The 20,061-nt window shown below is 47.4% G+C and overlaps 1 protein-coding gene across 1 annotated transcript in view; it reads left to right on the top strand.

Moving 5' to 3' along the window:
- The window catches only part of LOC142578433 (uncharacterized), a 115,899-nt gene that overhangs the window by 80,554 nt on the left and 15,284 nt on the right, over positions 1-20,061 (top strand). Inside the window, exons 4-5 of the mRNA XM_075687819.1 lie at positions 7,834-8,196; positions 10,476-10,711. Coding sequence (XP_075543934.1) covers positions 7,834-8,196; positions 10,476-10,711 — 599 coding nt within the window. The remainder of the gene's footprint in view (positions 1-7,833; positions 8,197-10,475; positions 10,712-20,061) is intronic.

The raw sequence follows: 20,061 nt of genomic DNA, 5'->3' as shown, positions 1-20,061 counted from the left end.
AAGTTGCTCTCGCCGAACAGAGACCGAAAGGAAGTTCTCTGAATTCGTAAAGGCCATCTGGAGCGACGAAAGCAGTTTTTTCGTGGTCTCTTTCATCGACCTCAATTTGCCAGTAACCGCTCTTTAGATCGAGCGACGAAAAATACTTAGCTCGCCGCAACCTGTCTAAAGAGACATCGATACATGGTAGTGGGTACACGCCCTTCTTGGTAACATCATTGAGGCGTCGATAATCAACACAGAAACGAAGCGTTCCGTCTTTTTTCTTGACTAGAACGACCGGGGAGGACCACGGACTGTGCGAAGGCTGAATGACACCGTCATCTAGCATCTCCTTGACTTGCGCTTGAATTGCCTCCCGTTCTTTCGGCGAGACACGATAAGGCTGTTGTTTGATGGGACGTGCGTCGGAGGATGTCGTTATTCGGTGCTTCGTGATTGGCGTTTGGCCCACCTTAGTAGCCCGAGCGAAGCACGCGTGGAATTCGTTCAAGATGTCCTGCAGTGCGCTCTTTTGGTCGTCCATAAGCTCGGAGTTTACATCGATGTCTCTGAGCGAACCGTCGTCTGTGTCCACTTCAGAAGCAAAGCACTCGACGATTTCCGTTGATGGTTCGGCGTAGGCGATGGCAGTGCCACGATAAATGTGCCGATGCTCAAAGGTAAAGTTGGTAGCGAGGACCGTTGTCTGGCTATCATCAAGTTCCACAAGGCTTCGTGCTACACAAATAATTTCTGCCAGTAACACAGAGATGTTGGCTTCTACAATGGCTTCACCGTCTTGTAGCTCGTCGGACTTGACCGGAACCATAACACTCGCACGCGGCGGTATCGTGATGCTCTCGTCCGAAACGCGAAGTGCGGATCTATGTCCAGCGGAGCCGGTCTGTGTTGCCCTTTGTGCCGAGAAAACGATGCAGCGCTCGCGGAGGTCAATAATAGAGCCATATTCCCGGAGAAATTCCATCCCAAGAATTAAATTGCGGGAACACTCGCGTAGAACTAGACAAGTGGCGAGAAAAGCAGCCCCGCGAATTTCTACTCTGGCCGTGCATAGACCAAGCGGTGTGACGACGTGGCCTCCTGCCGTACGAACTGGTGCCCCGTTCCAGGGCAACGTAACTTTTTTCAGAACGCTCGCCAGTTTTCCACTAATAATAGAGTAATCGGCGCCGGTATCTACAAGTGCACTCATTTTTCTGCCGTCGATCAACACAGGTATGTCCAGTGAAATCTTGTTCGCGGAAACTGGTTCTGGCGTCATCGTGTTTTCATTGTTCTGCGGTCAGCACGATACGAGGTCTTGAGCACGTCGAGTACTAGCGGCCCCGCCTCGGAAGGTCACTGACGTCACTTTTTCCGGCGTGGACTTGGGGATCACCCTTGCGTCGTCCTCGAGGTGGTATCATGAGCAGGGAAATATTGACCGCCGCGGTGAGGGTGGCGTGACTGCCGCTGCGATGGGCCCGGTCTGCGCTGCTGTTCGAGGAATTTTGCGATGTCGGGCGGCCTTTGGCCGAACCTAAGTCGAGGTGAATCGACAGAAAAACCTCGCAGTCGGAGTCGTCGGTAGGGGCACTTGCGGTACACATGACCAGCTTTGCCGCAGTGGTAGCACAGCGGTCGTCGATCGGGTGTTCGCCAAAGCTCGGATTTCCTCGCGGGTGTTCGGCGATCATCGAAGTACGGTAGCGGAGTTGTCGGAGCGGCTTCCGCCGATTGCAACGCGACTGGCGGCGCCACATAAGTAGGTGGGAAAGCTTGGACGGGGATCATTAAGGTTTCTGCGTAAGTCTTGCACCGGGATTCGCTTCGCAGAGGTGGTGCTTCACTGCTGGAAAAAGATGCCTGCAGTGCCTGCTGTACTTCTTTGCGTACGACGCTGGCGAGGGAGCTGACTGGAGGTGGCGACGTACCGTGGTGCTTCTGCAGCTCGTAGCGAACCACTGAGTGAATCAGCTCGCAAATCAAGGCGACGTCGCACCCGAAGGCTACCGGCGTATCCAGAGTATAAGCGCCATTTACTTGCCGGTTGTACATGTTCCACCGTTGCTGAAGGGTTTTTTTCCATCGCGGTGGCTTCGGTGAGGAACTCCGCAACAGTCTTGGACGTATTCTGAACAAGACCGCCAAAGAGCTGCTCCTTTACGCCTCTCATCAGATGACGCACCTTCTTCTCTTCCGACATGCTCGGATCGGCACGCTGAAAGAGGCGCGTCATGTCCTCCACGTACACCGTGACGCTCTTATTGGGCTTTTGAACGCGTGACTGAAGGGCCCGCTCTGCTTTTTCCCGGCGATCGGGACTGGAGTAAATCTCTGGTAGCTTGCGCTGGAACTCAGGCCAGGATAGCAGGGTACTTTCGCGCTTCATGAACAGCGTGCGAGCACCATCCTGGAGGCTGAAGTAGACGTTCCTGAGTTTGGCGTTGTTGTCCCACTCGTTAATCGCAGCCACGCGCTCGAACTCCGCCAGCCAGTCTTCAACGTCTTCAAATGTGTCGCCATGAAAGGCCGTTGGCACTTGGCGGTTCAGCAGCGTTAGGTAAGTCGGTGTCACCCGTTCCGTAGAAGTCGCAGTGGTCGCAGTCATCACTTATTCCTGGAGGTTTCCGAATTCTGGGGCGAGGCCTCGGATTCGCCGGCTTGTGCGGTGAACTGGAGTCAATTCCAACGGTGGGGCGGGGTTCTTCCTGCCATAAGTAAGCGGCAATATCATTTATCACATGTTGAAAGTCCCAAATTTGCAGAAAGTGACAGTCATACTCAGGTCGATGGTGCCTTAGAATTTCTCTTTGGCTACCCTCCATGATCCTCCCTAATCGGCCTTCCGAAATATTTGTAGCAAGCATATAGTTTAACAGTCCTTCGTCTGCAAACACCTATGTATTTATTTATTTATGCAATAGTGCAGGCCCAAATGGGGGCCCAAGCAGGAGGGGCAGAATACATAAATATTTACATATGCACAAATATTATATCATCATCATCATCATCAGCCTCGTCAGGCCCACTGCAGGGCAAAGGTATCTCCCATACTTCTCAATCTACCCCGGTCATGCACTAATTGTGGCCATGTTGTCCCTGCAAACTTCTTAATCTCCTTCGCCCACCTAACTTTCTGCCGCACTCTGCTACGCTTCCTTTCCCTTGGAATCAATTCCGTAACTCTTAATGACCATTGGTTAACTTCCCTCCTCATAACGTGTCCTGCCCATGCCCATTTCTTTTTCTTGATTTCAACTAAGAAATCATTAACTCGCGTTTGTTCCCTCACCCAGTCTGCTCTTTCCTTATCCCTCAACGTTACACCTAGCACTCTTTATTCCATAGCTCGTTGCGTCGTCCTCAATTTAAGTACAACCCTTTTCGTATGCCTCTAGGTTTCTGCCCGGTACGTGAGTACTGGTAAGACACATCTGGTTATATACTTTTCTCTTGAGGGATAATGCAAACTGCTGTTCACAATCTGAGAATGCCTGCCAAACGCACCCCAGCCCATTCTTATTCTTCTGATTATTTCAGTCTCATCATCCGGATTCGCAGTCACTACCTGTGCTAAGTAGATGTATTCCCTTACCACTTCCAATGCCTCACTACCTCTCGTAAACTGCTATTCTCATCCGAGACTCTTTGGTTTTCTGCAGATTATTTTTAGACCCATCCTTCGGCTTTTCCTCTCCAGGTCAGTGAGCATGCATTGCAGTTGGTCCCGTTAGTTACTAAGCAAGGTAATATCATCAGCGAATCGCAAGTTCCTAAAGTATTCTCCATCAACTCGTATCCACAATTCTTCCCAATCCAGGTCTCTGAATACCTCCTGTGAACACGCTGTGAATAGCATTGGAGAGATTGTATATCCCTGCCTGACGCCTTTCTTTATTGGGATTTTGTTGCTTTCTTTATGTAGGACTACGGTGGCTGTAGAGCCGCTATAGATATCTTTCAGTACTTTTACATACGGCTCGTCTACACCCTGATTTTGCAATGCCTCCATGACTGCTGAGGTTTCGTCTGAATCAAACGATTTCTCGTAATCAATGAAAGCTATATATAACGGTTGGTTATGTTCCGCACATTTTTCTATCACCTGATTGATAGTGTGAATATTGTTTATTGTTGAGTAGCCTTTACGCAATCCTGCCTGGTTCTTTGGTTGACGGAATTCTAAGGTGTTCCTGATTCTATTTGCAATTACCTTAGTAAACACTTTGTAGGCAACCGACAAAAATACTGATCGGTCTATAATTTTGGTGTCTCCATCCTTATGAATTATGATTAAGTTAGCGTTTTCCAAGATTTCGGTACGCTCGAAGTCATGAGGCATTGCGTAAATCGGGTGGCCAGTTTCTCTTGAACAATCTGTCCACGATCCTTCAATAAATCTACTGTTACCTGATCCTCCCCAGCGGCCTTCCCCTATTGCATAGCTGCCAAGGCTTTTTTTACTTCTTCCGGCATTACTTGTGGGGTTTTGAATTCCTCTAGACTGTTGTCACTTCCATGATCGTCGTGGGTGCCACTGGTACTGTATAAATCTCTATTGAACTCCTCAACCACTTTTACTATCTCATCCATATTAGTAATGTCATTGCCGGCTTTGTCTCTTAACGCATACATCTTATTCTTGCCGATTCCTAGTTTCTTCTTCACTGCTTTTAGCCTTCCTCCGTTCCTGAGCATGTTTAATTCTAACCATGTTATACTTTCTTATGTCAGCTGTCTTACGCTTGTTGATTAACTTCGAAAATTCTACCAGTTCTATTCTAGCTGTAGGGTTAGAGGCTTTCGTGCATTGGCGTTTCTTGATCCGATCTTTCGTCTCCTGCGATAGCATACTGGTACTCTGTCTAACAGAGTTACCACTAACTTCTATTGCGCAATCCCTAATGATGCCCATAATATTGTCGCTCATTGCTTCAACACTAAAGTCCTTTTCCTGAGTTATAGCCGAATACCTGTTCTGTAGCTTCATCTGGAATTCCTCTATTTTCCCTCTTACCGCTAACTCATTGATCGGCTTCGTATGTACCAGTTTCTTCCGTTCCCTCCTCAAGTCAAGGCTAATTCGAGTTCTTACCATGCTATGGTCACTGCAGCGCACCTTGCCGAGCACGTCCACATCTTGTATGACGCTAGGGTTATCGCAGAGTATAAGGTCTATTTCATGTCTAGTCTCGCCATTCGGGCTCCTCCACGTCCACTTTCGGCTATCCCGCTTGCGGAAGAAGGTATTCATTGTCCGCATATTATTCTGTTCCGCAAACACTACTAATAACTCTCCCCTGCTATTCCTAGTACCTATGCCACATTCCCCTACTGCCTTGTCTCCAGCCTGCTTCTGGCCTACCTTGGCATTGAAGTCGCCCATCAGTATAGTGTATTTTGTTTTTACTTTACCCATCGCCGATTCCACGTCTTCATAGAAGCTTTCGACTTCCTGGTCATCGTGACTGGATGCAAGGGCGTAGACATGTACAACCTTCATTTTGTACCTCTTATTAAGTTTCACAGCAAGATCTGCCACCCTCTCGTTAATTCTATAAAATTCTTGTATGTTACCAGCTATATTCTTATTAATGAGAAATCTGACTCCTAGTTCTCGTTTCTCCGCTAAGCCCCTGTAGCACAGGACGTGCTGATATAAATATTATATATACATACACATATGAAAAAGAAATACAAAAACAATGCAACGTATGTAAATATCAGAAAAAACTGAAAGCGACGACTAAGTAAGATTAAGAGAAAGTACACTCAAGGAAGAGAACTTGACAAGCATTAGATCCGTAACACACGCATATATGAGCACTTGGAACCACTATCGCGAGAGGGGGGAAAAGTACCAGAAGTTGAACGAGCGACCATTGCAATATACTGAAAATAATAGAGTAAGGAAGATGTGGAAAGTATCAAACAATATTCACATGTAAAAGAGGAAAAAGGAAACAGTAACAAGGCTTGCCGCAATGACAATACCTTTAATATTAAACACACAAGCGTTCAATAGAATCGGTGTTTATCAAGTGTGATAATGGCGGGGTGTTCCAATCTGTTACAGTGCGCGGGAAGAAGGAAAACTTAGAGGTTAGTTCGGGTGTTTAAGGTGTTAAAGAATCAGCGTGACGATGCCGTGTACGACGCGCTGTAAGTGGCTTAACATAAGCCTGTGATTGGAGGGACAAACAGTTGTTCTTAGCGGATATTTCGCTTCTAAATATTATAACTGCTGTAGAATCGGTAGATGTATAGTGAAGTGTTCAGCGGTGCTTCTTCAATACTTTCTTTACAATCCTGTGCATTGCGTGTACCTAAGGTGGATGTCTGCATTCCCTCAATAAATTCTATTTTTATCTGAATTACAAGAGGAGAACAAGTTTCAATGGTATCCTTGAGACGAAACACATTCAGCGGTTTTTGTTCATCTAAAGTAGAATATATTTGTACGAATGCTAATACTTGTGGCTGCACGTAGCATTGAATATATTATAAATAGCGTTTGTCATGCACCTTTTCCTAAAGTACATAGCAATTTACCATTTGAGCAACAAGAAACGCTGTTATTGTTAACACTTCTGCTTGAAAAGCAGCTTTCGATGGGGGCGAAATGCACCGATAACGCTCAATTGCAATGACACTGCGCTGACACTGCGCTGACACTGCGCTGACACTGCGCTGACACTGCGATGACACTGCGATGACAATGCGCCGAGTCTGCGCCGACTCTGCGCCGACACTGCGCTGAAACTGCGCTGAAACTGCTCTGGAACTGGGCTGGAACTGCTCTGGAACTGCACTGAAGCTGCACTGCACCTGCACCGGCACTGCACTAACACTGCACTAACACTGCACTAACACTGCACTAACACTGCACTAACACTGCACTAACACTGCACTAACACTGCACTAACACTGCACTAACACTGCACTAACACTGCACTAACAGACCTGCCGTGGTTGCTTAGTGGCTATGGTGTTGGGCTGCTAAGCACTAGGTCGCGGGATCAAATCCCGGCCACGGCGGCCGCATTTCGATAGGGGCGGAATGTGAAAACGCCCGTCTACTTAGATTTAGGTGCATGCTAAAGATCCCAAGGTGGTCTAAATTTCCGGAGCCCCCACTACGGCGTGCCTCGTAATCAAAGTGGTTTTGGCACGTAAAACCACATAATTTATTTTTTAAGTACTCTAAGAATTTACGATTTGAGCAACAAAAAAATGTTGTCGTTGTGGTTAACACTTATGCTTAAAAATTAGCTTTTGATGGGGACGAAATGCAAAAAACACCAGTGTATTAGCTGTAAGTCCACGTTCAATAAACCCCGGTGGTGAAACTTAATCCGGAGTCGCCCACTACGGTGTGTTTTATATGAGCTCGTAGTTTTCACACGTAGAATTCCACATATTAATTAATTTTCTCAATAATCATATAATAAACAGTGGGGTCCCGGTTACTTGCGAACAGAAATTGCAGTGTGCTCAGTGATTATGAACTAAATGTCGGGATATTCGTGTAGCGCCACAGTTTATTGTAGCATTACAGGTGCATGTAACGTAACACTGTAAGCCTGGGAAGCAGAAATAAAGCTTGGAAAGAAATTGTCTGTTTGCAGAGTAACAGTGACAATAAAGTGAAGTATTCCGCAAACAGCTTTCTTTTCTGGTGTACGACTCGGTTTTTCGGCTCACGTGAACGGGCACATTGCAATGAGCCGCTCAGCATAGTCACTGACTCAAGGCTGCTGATCGCACCTTTCATGAAACGGCGTGGGACTTTTGTAGCAGTAATTTTGCTGTTGTTTTAACTTGCCGCGTACGCCTTTGTCTGTCTAGGTGTTCGACTTCGTCGGAAAGCTGCTGCAGGCCCTGGAAAAGAGCACCGACATCTCTTGCCTAATCTTGGATGCCTCCTTTTTATCTCACCGGTGCGGTTCAAGCTTCAAGCGAATGCTTGCCAGACCGTCGGCTCCTCCCGACGTGACTGTTTTTTGCCACGACCGTAATTACCGCACCAAGTCAAACATGGTGTTCGGAGCCCTCATTACCAACAAAACAGTGACCAAGCTCACCGTTGAGGGCTTCAAATTGGGTGTCTTGGATTCTAAGTCACTCTCAAAGTTCCTTGCCACCAACAATACCATTCAGGAGATGACACTCGATAGTATTGAGTGGGACTTGAGGAAACAAATAACTCAGGTGAGGAAGACTTCTGCTAGTTTTCAACTTGTTGAGTAGCAGAAGTGAGAAGTTCCTATTGTGTCAGCACAATTCAAAATTGTCATCGGGTGATGTCTTCACAGATGCAAACTAAGGATAACACTTTCTTTCCTATATTGATGACTAGAGTTCTGAATATGCAGACATTATTATCTTGAAGTAATTGTATAAAGGCGGCTAAAGAAGGAGCGCAATTGTTCTCACTGTCTATGTTGATTTCGTGGGAAAATTCGGCAGTTAATCAGTGCCGCAAAATATTTTTAGGCCCTCGGATTCCTGCTGCTGCGCCTATATATTGTCTCATCTGTGTCCTTCGGTTCTTCTTGCGGTTTGGTGGCCCTATCAACCGGTTAATTAGTGACCAAGAACACGTCATATAAAGGAATAAGAACAATGCTCACAACGGTCTTCAAGTTCAACTACTTGAATCACCAAGACATGGGCTTATTCCCGCGCAAAACCACCGTACGCATGGGCGTCGCCTTAATGGACACGAGTAACTTCTATAATGAAGCTTACCTAGCTTACCACACTCGCTGATATGCTATCATCGGCTCACTTGCATCCACAACGTGAATATCGTGCCGCTGTTCTATTTCCCTACTGAAGGTATAAGCGCAGCCTACTAGCCTCTCCAAGAGGCCAGAAAGCTGCGCCTATAATCTCAGTCAGCCAATATCTCTGGCACGAATGACAACAGGCTCTCCTTGAGGCGAAAGAGACCAAATTTGAACGACTGCATTTAAAAGAATGTTTTGAAAGACCTTATTAGTGATCAGACGTTTATGCAAGAGAACCTCAAGTAATTCCATATTCGGTGTTTCGTTCATTCAGTGTTTGCGAAAAGGAGTCGTCTTCACGAGAATCACTATCTTTGAGTGAAAATTTTAAGAATATATTTAAGTGTTAAAGACAACCTGTGCTTTAACATACAGTCACTCTTGCTTCAGCGGTGCAACGCGCTAGCTTCTCTTCCACTCGGCTTTTGCTAGGAGATTTTATGACTGGAAGTGATTTTATGACCTTTTCGACGTGATCAAACTTGTTGCTATCGTATCTTTCGAGGTATCTCGAAATGAGGCGGTAAAACATGTATTACAAGAAGTAATAGTGAGGATCTGTGGAAATGGAATTTATTTTTACCAAGCCTCTATTTTTGCAATGCAAGTCCTAGTGTACTCCTCTTTAACTGCAGTGTAGTGGCATTTACAAGATCGGCACGCATCTTGGTTTCAGTTTAAATCGCTTTTGCTGCCATTATCATCTATTAATGCAATGGTCCGCCCTTTTGAAACACTTTTACTTTGACGACACTGTTTGGTACTCGCCGGCGGCGGAGACAATAAGCCTTGTCGATGAATAAGTCTTGTGAGTCAATAAGTCTTCTCGATAAATAATCATGTCAGACAACAAGTCTTGTCAGACATAAGACTGTAAGTCAATTTCTGTGTGAATTCGTTATCCAGGCTAACTGTTGTTACAGATGTGAATACATGCCACCTATAAATCAATTTCTAATTCACTATGAAGGTTCTGCAAGTCACTTATCCTACTGAAACTACACCACACATGTAATTACAGCAATGAAAAGAGAGCGTTACCTATCTGTGCTATTCAGGCTGCACAGCCAACAGATGCAAGCGGACATGTTAGGAGCTGAAAGAATCCACAACAGCTGCTACTTATGCACATTGAACACAAGAATATATGTCGCAAACTTTCTAAATACCATGTCCGCGAATGCTGACAGAAAATTTATTGATTTTGTAAGATATTCGTAATTTGCGAATGCAAATCACGAATATCATGAAATAAAACACATTTTCTCAAAATTCTAGACAAATGTAAACTTCTACAACATGTGAGAGTGATTTATTTCTCTACCTTTCATTCTTGATTTCTAGCTTTGCTATGGGTGATTGATTTGAATGAAGGTGAGCGTTTGTTACAGATAGTTTCCTGCATGACAACTATTGCGAAATATCTGTTCTGCCTATATCCGAGAATGCCTTTACAAAATGTTTTATCTGTCATCTGAGTTCTTTTTTTTTATGTACACATGCAAGGCTTTGTGAACTCTGTAAATGGAGTGCACTTCACACTTGCGTGTTTGTGTTGTAAAGAGTAGAGTTGAACCTCAGCATGCAGCTTTTGCTCAGCTACTCGCATACCTAGAACAAATGTACCACGTCTGATAATTTATAGAGATGAATCAAGAACTAATTCTTCTGTCTAACATTTTGTATTCCGACAAGCAGAAGATCAGGTGGCATGCTGACCGTTTGGCAGATGGCCTCAGACAGGCAAAGTCACTCCAGCGCCTTGCTCTGAGATCTGACTTTTCTGCTGCCGAGATTCGTTGGATCATCGAAGCCGCTGAAGTATGTGAGTCTCTGAAAGAGCTCCACTTTACGGTTATCCGTGAGGACGATGTTGAGCCCATATCTGCTGCGCGTCAGGAGATGACCAACAAGTGGAAGATCACAATTGGACAGTGAGTAATTTGATTACTTCTCTGCGTTATCGAGATTGCATAGCCTGCAAGAGGAACCCGGTGCCCAGAGTCAAAAAGCTTGTGTATGCTGTTTGCCTGAAGTAATACGAGCAGCAAGTGCATGAATGAATCGCTCAGTTCTTGTTGGCTATATTAATCTTGAAGTAGTTTGTACATAAACATACGAATTAGACCTACATTCTTTACCATGTCACGATGGAAAGAAATCTTAACTTAGGTGGAAGCTTTGAAGTTGAACGTTCCATCGAAGCGATATTATTGAAGCCAGTGTCGTACTCGATTGTCGTCGACGTTGGCGCAGAACAGCAGCACTGGCAAAGCGCAGTTTGTTTTCTTGTTATCGTAAATTCCTGATAACATTATCTTCATGGCCCACATTCAAAGCACACTGTGTTCCATCATTCGTTAGGTAGCTGTTGTTCTCCAGAACCTTATTGGCTTGCGTTATGACAGTGTTCAAAACCTACGCACAAGCTGTGTAGCAAATCATGCCTTTCTGTGCATCGAAAAAGGGGTCTATTAGGCTTAAACTATTACGAGACTCCGTGAGTAGCTGCTGTTGTGCGTGGTCCGAGGTACCATAACGCGCCGTCTACTTCTTTGTCGTTCTAGTTCCGAAAAACTACCCCGCTTGCAGAAGTTAGCGAAAAGTTTGGTTCCAGCACCTACAGGTGTTGAACGGCCCGTTTAACCGTGAATCCACCCGGTGCTCTAAAGATACAGGATCTTGTCTTGCCGTTCATTCGTCTATGGCGCTCCTCTATTGAAACAATATTCCATAGTTGCCGGGGCTTGTTTTACTGTTGCAGAAGGACGAGGTCACCTTTCTTAATTGTGTCGAACGAGGTCGCTCACTTGGGGCTGGGCATTGTTCTTAACTCAGAAAGGTATTCATTGACCAATGCTCCGAAGAAGTTCTTCGCGTTTTGATCAGTGGAGCTGTTTTCAGTGGAGCCTTCGCCGTCCATTGTCCGATGTAACGCAAGGGGCAGGTTCCGGAGTTTGTGTTTTCTCCAAAACACTGGTCGCATGCCCACTATGGTGGGTTAGCCAAGAAGCACCTCAGTCACTACTACTCTATCCGCCTCCTTACCATTCACTTCCTCTTCTTCGCTATTGGCGTTTTCCGGTATATACTGTTTACACAAACAAACACACACACGCACGCACGCACGCACACACACACACACACACGCACGCGCGCACACACATTTATATATATATATATATATATATATATATATATATATATATATATATATATATATTGCAATGAAGCAGACGCGCCCCTGCGTATGTGCTTTCTGAAGAGGAAAACGAAGGGCCATGCCGTGATCGCGAGCGAGCCCCGTGCTACGGACAGCCGTTGCAGTGCATTGATTTACCTAGCATTCGACAACGTTGTGAACGACAATAAACCTCGTCGCATTTGGTAGAGGTTGCTGAGATCCTTCGCCTCGGCTTGGAGCTCCGCACTCGAACCCTGCCAACAAGATTGCCTTGCACAATGCCTGATCCCGCCACCTCGTTGCCTGCACCACCGGTTGCCACTGTCATCTGCGCCGGCGTCCCTCGTCAACGCGACGAACCCATTTTCAGTGGGGCCACCGAACAGGATGTGGAAGACTGGTTGTCATCGTACTAACGTGTAAGTACCCATAACAAACTGGATGACCAGTCCAAGCTGACCTACGTGTCGTTCTACCTAGACGACGTAGCAAACTTTGGTTCTTCAACCACGAATCACACTTTACAAGCTGGTCCATGTTTAGGACTGAAGTGTTTGCTTAAGTGTTTGATTGCCCAGCTGTGCGTAAGCTACGCGATGTACAGCGTCTACGCCAGCGCGCACAGCAGCCTGGAGAGACATTCCTCAGCTACATCGACGATGTTCTCGATTTGTGCAAGAGGGTAAATCCGAGCATTTCAGAGGATTACAAGATCAAACACATCCTCAAGGGCATCGAGGACAGCGTATTTCAGATGTTGCTGGCCAAAAGCCCAAGTAGCGTATCCGTCCTCATTAACCTCTGCCAGAGCTTTGACGAACTGCGCCACCAATGTTCCATCGCCCACCAGAACATTCAGCACGCTAATTCCGTCTCGACCATCGCGGTTTCTGCCGAAATAACCAACTCGACCCTCTCGCAGCATATCAAAGATTTTATTCGCGAAGAGGTGGCCAGGCAGCTCTTGCTGCTGCCCTTCAGTGACGCACCTACGGCAGCTTTGCTTCCAACGCTGCAGCAAGCCATGCGAACTCAGATATCTGAAGCGCTTCCTGGAGATCCTACAGTCCCCACCCCCCCTCCACGCAATCCTATGAGTGTGCCGCTGGCCCATACCAACTTTGCCACTCACCCTACATCGCTGCCTCTCAGTTATGCAGCCGTGGTTGCACGGCCACCTGCGCAGACAGCTTCCTTTTCATCGCCTATGCATCCGACTTCATTTCCAGTTGCCCGACCATCACCGCAGTTTTTTCGTCCCACCGAGACGTGGCGCAATCAAGACAATCGGCCTATCTGCTTCGCCTGCGGCATTGCTGGCCATGTGGCGCGCTTCTTCCGCCGCCGCGCCCCAACTGCGCCTACCAGCTTTGACACGTACAGCTACGCACCACAATACGCCGCCACGCCTCGACACTGATCGCCGGTCGAAAACTCGGCGTTCCCCTTCCCCTCGTGGGCGTTCGATTTCGCCCCTGCATCGTTTAGTTTCCACGAAAGAGGGAAACTGACTGGTGCAGTTGCTGAGGCAAGAACTGCAAATACATTCTCACGTTCTCAAGACCTCAATCTTCGCCGCAAAATGTTATTACTATTTTTGTAGAGGGAGTACCCGCAGTGGTACTAGTCGATACCGGAGCAGCCGTTTCCGTCATTAACGAGGGTATTTGCCGAAAGCTACGGAAAGTGACTACAGCTCGCTCTGGCCTGCCGCTCGCCACTGACAGCGCGCAGCGAATTCACCCTTCAGCTGTATGCACGGCCCGTGTCGTCATCAACAACGTTCTGTACGTAATCGAGTGTTTCGTGCTACCATCGTGCTCTCACGACCTCATCCTTCGTTGGGATTTCCTGTCATGTCATCATGCTGTCATTGACTGTTCGCGTGCAGAAATGTTGCTTTTACCACTATGTGAGTCACTGCCGACTAGCTCTCCTCACTTTGCCGACAAACTCACTGTTGATGCCTACACAACCATACCTCCTGAGTCGTCGATCGCAGTTGTCTTGTCGCCTGATGCCGCATCTGACGCCACTGTACTGTTCACGCCGTCCAATGTGTTTGCTCAACGCAAGGGCATTGTTCTTCCATTTCCCGTGCTTACTGTAGCATCTGGATCAACTGTGATGCTCGTCACCAACTACTACCGGTACCTGATCAGCCTACTGCGTGGAGAGACCGTAGTATACTTCCAAGCGGTCGACTACGTTGACATCCTAGATGTTCCTACCGACTTCCTCCATCACGTTGACGCCATCGCTTCGGTCTCCAGCTCATCACCTTCAGCGGGTTTTGATAACGCAATCGACCCAGTTCTTTCCCCATCTCATAGCCGCCAACTTCTCGCTCTCCTTCACAAGTTTGTCTCTTCTTTCAACTGTCATCAGACGTCACTGGGCCATGCCACCGGTGTTTCTCACACCATCGACACCGGTTTCCACTCCCCCTTGCGACTGCGCACGTATCGTGTCTCCGCCGAAGAGCGCCGAATCATCACGGAGCAAGTGGGCGACATGATCAAACGTAAAGTCATGCATACCTCTCCAAGTCCTTGGTCTTCACCTGTCGTATTGGTGAGAAAAAAAGATGGCTCCATTCGCTTTTGTTTCGACTACGGACGCCTAAACAAGAAAACTAGGAAAGACTTTTATCCTCTGCCTTGAATCGATGACGCTCTCGGCTGTTTACAAGGCGCAGAATACTTCAGTTTCTTGGATCTGCATTCCTGGTACTGGCAAGCTCGAGTGGCCGAGCCTGACCGTCCGAAAACCGCATTCGTTACACCCGATGTCCTCTACAAGTTTAATGTCATGTCCTTCGGGTTGTGCAACGCGCCTGCTACTTTTGGGCGTATGATCGACACCATCCTTCGTGGTCACAAATGAAAGACCTGTTTGTTACCTAGACGACATCGACGTCTTCTGAACTGATTTTCCGACACACCTCGCTCGCCTACATGACATTCTGACCTGTCTCGCAGCTGCCGGCCTACAGCTTAACCTCAATAAGTGCCGTTTTGCTGCAAGAAAGCTAACCATATTGGGTCACGTTATCTCAAAAGGCTGCGTCCTCCCGGACCCAGACAAGCTCCGCGCCGTTGCAGACTTCCCAACGCCCATGTCTATCAAAACCCTCAGAAGTTTTATTGGCTTATGTTCCTATTTTCATCGCTTCGTACGCAATTTCGCATCCATCATGGCGCCTTTGACAAGTTTACTTTCCGCCAGTAACGGCATAGCAGCGTGGTCACCTGAATGCGATGCAGCGTTTCAGCAGTTGCACCAGTTGTTGACCTCACCACCCATACTTCGCAACTACGACCCTGATGCTCCCACGGAAATCCCTACTGACGCCAGCAGAGTTGGTCTTGGCGCGGTCTCAGCGCAACGGAAAGCTGGCTATGATGAATACGTCTTCGCATATGTGAGCCGTACCTTAAAGAAAGCAGAATTAACTTACTCCGTCACAGCAAGAGTGTCTATCGATCATCTGGGCACTAAGCTAGATTCGCCCATACCTTTAAGCCGTTCTTTCGCCATTGTTACTGACCACCATGCCCTTTGTTGGCTTTCTTCCATGGAAGACCCATCTGGACGCTTGGGACGTTGGGCGTTTCGCTTGCAAGAGTACGACCTCTGCGTCATGTACCGCTCCGGTCGCAAGCACTCCGACGCTGATGCGCTCTCCTGCTCCCCACGGACCCCTGCTTTGGCATCTTTGTCAGCTTCCTCATCCACCCTGTCACCGTTCACTATCACTGACATGCTCACAGAGCAGCGCAAGGACCCAACCCTTGCATTGTTACTTGACTACCTTGCAGGAAGACGAAGGGCCGTGCTGTGATCGCGAGCGAGCCCCGTGCTACAGATAGCCCTTGCAGTGCCTTTGTACCACAACGTTGTGCGCGACAATAAACCTCGTCGCAATATATATATATATATATATATATATATATATATATATATATATAGTGGCCAAGCAGCAACGACAGCGACCTCAAACTTGCTAGTGCTACGAATAATGTTTTCAGCCAGCCGCCTCGGCAAACATGCACATGGCATATTCCTTCTTGGCGCTACATGTCCTATGTGCACTGGCGCGGTAGCACTGTACAAGTCGCGGGGCACCTTTTTCCTTGCGGTGTGCTGTTCTCGTGGCGTCGATTGCATTCATGAGGCTGGCGTAATGCGCAGCTTCTGCCACTGTCGGGCCTGAATCGACCGTGCTGTCGCTTTCCGTGCCGTGCTCATCACTGTTGTTAGGCGATACTTCGGCAACAACAGAGCAAACGTTGAACGAGAAGTCAAACCTAGTAGAAACTTCGCCTCCGAAATGCCGCACGCCGTAGTCAACGGCAGATTCCTCTCGCATTCTGGCGCCCACTTCTTCGTGCTACTTCGATAGCATGAACAATGTCAAAATTTTCAGCTATGCTGAGCACCCGATATTTTTAGAGCGCAGCTCTTTGGCGTCCGTTCCTGGGTTTCGCGTCGTCGTCGGCGTTGTCGTCGGCCTCGTAACCAGCTCCGCCCCCCTTTCATCCTCCCAGCGCTAGCAGCGACCGACTGATACCGCTGGATGCCGCTGACGCCGCTAGAGAGTCAAGATAACGTGACTGCATAGAACACCGTCGCCGCCATGCAGAAAGAGGAGGAAAGGGTCCCCCCCCCTGTTCTTGTGTGGCGGATAGGGTGCTCTTCAGTTGCCGACGCGCCGGTTATTTCACGTAGGCCCCGGCACGTCGACGAATACGTGACCACCTTCCCACGGCTAGACCTGGATCTTAGCGCTGCGGAAGCGAGGGTATCATATTGTTTGTGTCGGCATCGGCGGCGTTGTCTCTGCAACCAACTCCGCAGCTGGGGTTGACTCACTATCGGCGTCAGCGGCATCAGTCAGTCGCTGCTATCTCTTCCCTCCTCCCTTTATCGTGTTGTCCGCTTGCTGCGCGCGCTTCTGCCCCCATCGTTTGCCGCTGGGTGTACACGCCGCCCCCCTCCCCCCTCTTCCTGCGAGTCTCCGGTTGTCAAAGCGCCGGCTCGAACTTAATTCCTTTCTTCGCTCCTCCTCCAATGCAACCCCTGTGCGGTGGCAATCAGAGAGCCAGATCGGTGGCGGCGGATCTGTATATGTGCACCGCCCGAGCCGAAATTGCCGCTGCCGTTCGCCCTGTGCGGTGGCAATCAGAGAGCCACATCGGTGGCGGCGGATCTGTATATGTGCACCGCCCGAGCCGAAATTGCCGCTGCCGTTCGCCACTGCGAAATTATCTGCCAGTTCTTTCTGAGCCATGAGCGAGACGACCGATGGAAGTCCTCCGTCTGCTGCTGCTGCTGCTGCTGCTGCTAAACGAGCTGCCAGAGCAGAGGCCCAGCGCCGTCGCCGTCAGAATCCAGAGGTGCGTGCCGCCGAAGCAGAAGCTTACCTAGTGGAGTCTTTGTTAAAGGAATACGTGTGAAAAATAAAAAAAAAATTCTGTGATAGCGCATACATGTGTTGCTCGATTTCTTTGCCTCAATCTATCGAAAAGGTGAAACAGCTTATTTGCTGCGCTCAAATTTCGCATTAGGAAGTAACGTAATCGTCGGTAATTTTTTTTTATACGAGCTTCGGCATGACATGAGTCGTAGCTTGCACGATACCAAAACGCTCTCAGGCACGGCACCGAAATGATGATGATAATATGGCTTAACTCGCCAACGCACAAGGCGCTTGGAGGCCATTGTTCGGAACTCTGAGGCTTGTTCGGCCAGGCCGCCCGATGGGTACGACGCACTGCCGTGATTGCGCGACGAATAGTGGAAACACTACGTGTTAACGGATACGTACGGTTTATGCGGATACAAAGAGCACTATGTTCAATGTGCACTGTGATGGGGATTTGACTTTACGACTTTTTTAGAAATTAGACATTGTTTATTTTATCATAAATTTGTACATCAACATAAGCAAACAACTGTTGGGCCCATAGCCAAGGCTAGCTTGGGCCCATTTGGTATACATGCGTAAGTGCTACGGCGATCAGGACAGTGATGAACAAATGCGTATTCATTATACATAATTGTACAGGATGAGAAACAAGACAAAAAAGAAAAACATACATCAGTGCTACAACAGAATAGTATTACTGAAAAAATATCGCCACGAAGACAGTGCAACATTCTTAATTAATTTTGAGAGATATAATCTTTTTATGGAAAACAAAAACTTACTGGCACTCTACACTTCTATTAATAAAGCGTTTCATATTTTTGTACCATGATACTGAATTAGTCTTTGACCGTATGTGTTTCAGGTAACTGGTAAATTAAAACTTATGTTAGTAGCGTATCTAGTATTTCGTATAGGAATCACAAATATACTAAACGACAATGAGTGTTTGCGGCATATTATGTTATTCATTAATATGGCAACTTTCATTTCGGAGGATAGGGTAAAGGGAAGTATTTTCAACCTGCCAAATAAATTACTGCTGGATTCGAATGGACTAGAAAACGTCATTATCCGCACCGCTTTATTGTAAGCGCAATATTGGATCCAAATATGTTTTAAATGTGGACGACCATGATTCGCATTAGTATGTCATATGACAATGAAAGAGAGAAAAGTAGATTCTTTTCAGTACCGAAATATCTAAGCATGCCCTCGCCTTTAAGAGCCCATAATCCGCTGACGCTTGCTTCGAACATACATTATCAATGTGTGGCTTCCAGCTTAAACTACTCTCTAGTGTCACGCCCAGATATTTAATTGTGTTCACCTGCTCCAGAGTGCTATTATCAAGACATATTTGCCGAAGTGCACTATCAGCATGACTATGCCTAGAATGAAAAATCATGTAGTGAGTTCTAGCTTTGCTGAGTAAGTTTATTTGCTCCAAACCATGATGAAACACTTTTAACCCTTTTAAGCATTATAAAACCAAACTATTGTTTCAGCGTGGTTCTACTTTATATATATATATATATATATATATATATATATATATATATATATATTAGATTGCTGCGAGATTTATTAGCAATGGACGCAAAGGCACCAGTCACAAGCGTTCTGCCAAGGACTTCAACCACGAGCTCACGCCGGTCGCGGTGTTGCTGAGGCGCAGGCTGCTCTTCTTCGTTACCACTGCCCTCCGCAGAGAAAGGCGTTATCCTAGTATCTTTGATAGTGTGCGGAGAGGCCGGGTGTGGTAGCGGGTACCTGAAGCCAGACGAGAGAGCTAGGAGAAAAAAGTCGGTGTAGAACGGTCGGCAGGTTGACTGGATTGCTACTGCCACTGGTCCTCGGTGGAAAAGGAGCGGGCGAGCTGGCGGCTTTCCTCGGCATATGTAGCAGCTTCACATAGCGAAGTACTTTCGGACGCGTCAGGTTTATATGAAAGAATGGTATAGAACGTATTAGGTCGTTCTCTTCCGGATAGGAGAATTTAAAGGCAAAATCCAGCATTTGTACGTCACGAAAGGAAGAACTTGGTCCCAATTTGAATGATCAGAGGCAACGTACATCAAGAGCATAATGCCCAGAGTACGGTTGAAGCACTCGGTCATGCCGTTAGATTGAGGTTGGTACGCTGTACTGGTGCGATGGACGATTGGGCATTCGTCGAGTAGTACCCTCGAAGCATCAGAAATAAAGGCGCGGCCTCTATCGCTCAAAAGTTCGCGAGGGGTACTGTGGCGGAGAACGGAATGTAATAACAGAAACGATGCAACGTCTCGGGCGGTGGCAGTCAGCAGAGCGGCTGTTCAGCATAGCGGGCCAACTGATGCACTGCAACACTAATCCAGCGGTTGCTTGTTGGAGTGGATGGTAGCGGTCCGTATATGTCAATACCAACAGGATCAAAAGGTTGACTATGGCAGGGAAAGGTTGTGGCGGGTACACTTGTCCCGGAGTTAATTTTAGGCTTGACATTGACCAGAGGACAGAATGAACTTTCGGACGTAGTAATGCGTGGAGCGCCAATAAAATCAAAGGCGTGGTCGAGCGTAGGTCTTGAAGAGGCCGTCATGTGTGCACTGAGGGTCTGCGTGGAAGGCGGGGTATCACAATAAACCACTTGTGACCATCAGAAAGGTAGTTACGACGATAAAGAA

Source organism: Dermacentor variabilis, chromosome 4 (assembly GCF_050947875.1).
Source record: "Dermacentor variabilis isolate Ectoservices chromosome 4, ASM5094787v1, whole genome shotgun sequence".
NCBI classification, from domain to species: Eukaryota; Metazoa; Arthropoda; class Arachnida; order Ixodida; family Ixodidae; genus Dermacentor; species Dermacentor variabilis.
Note: the sequence above shows the minus strand (reverse complement) of the source record. Positions and strands in the feature narration are given on the sequence as shown.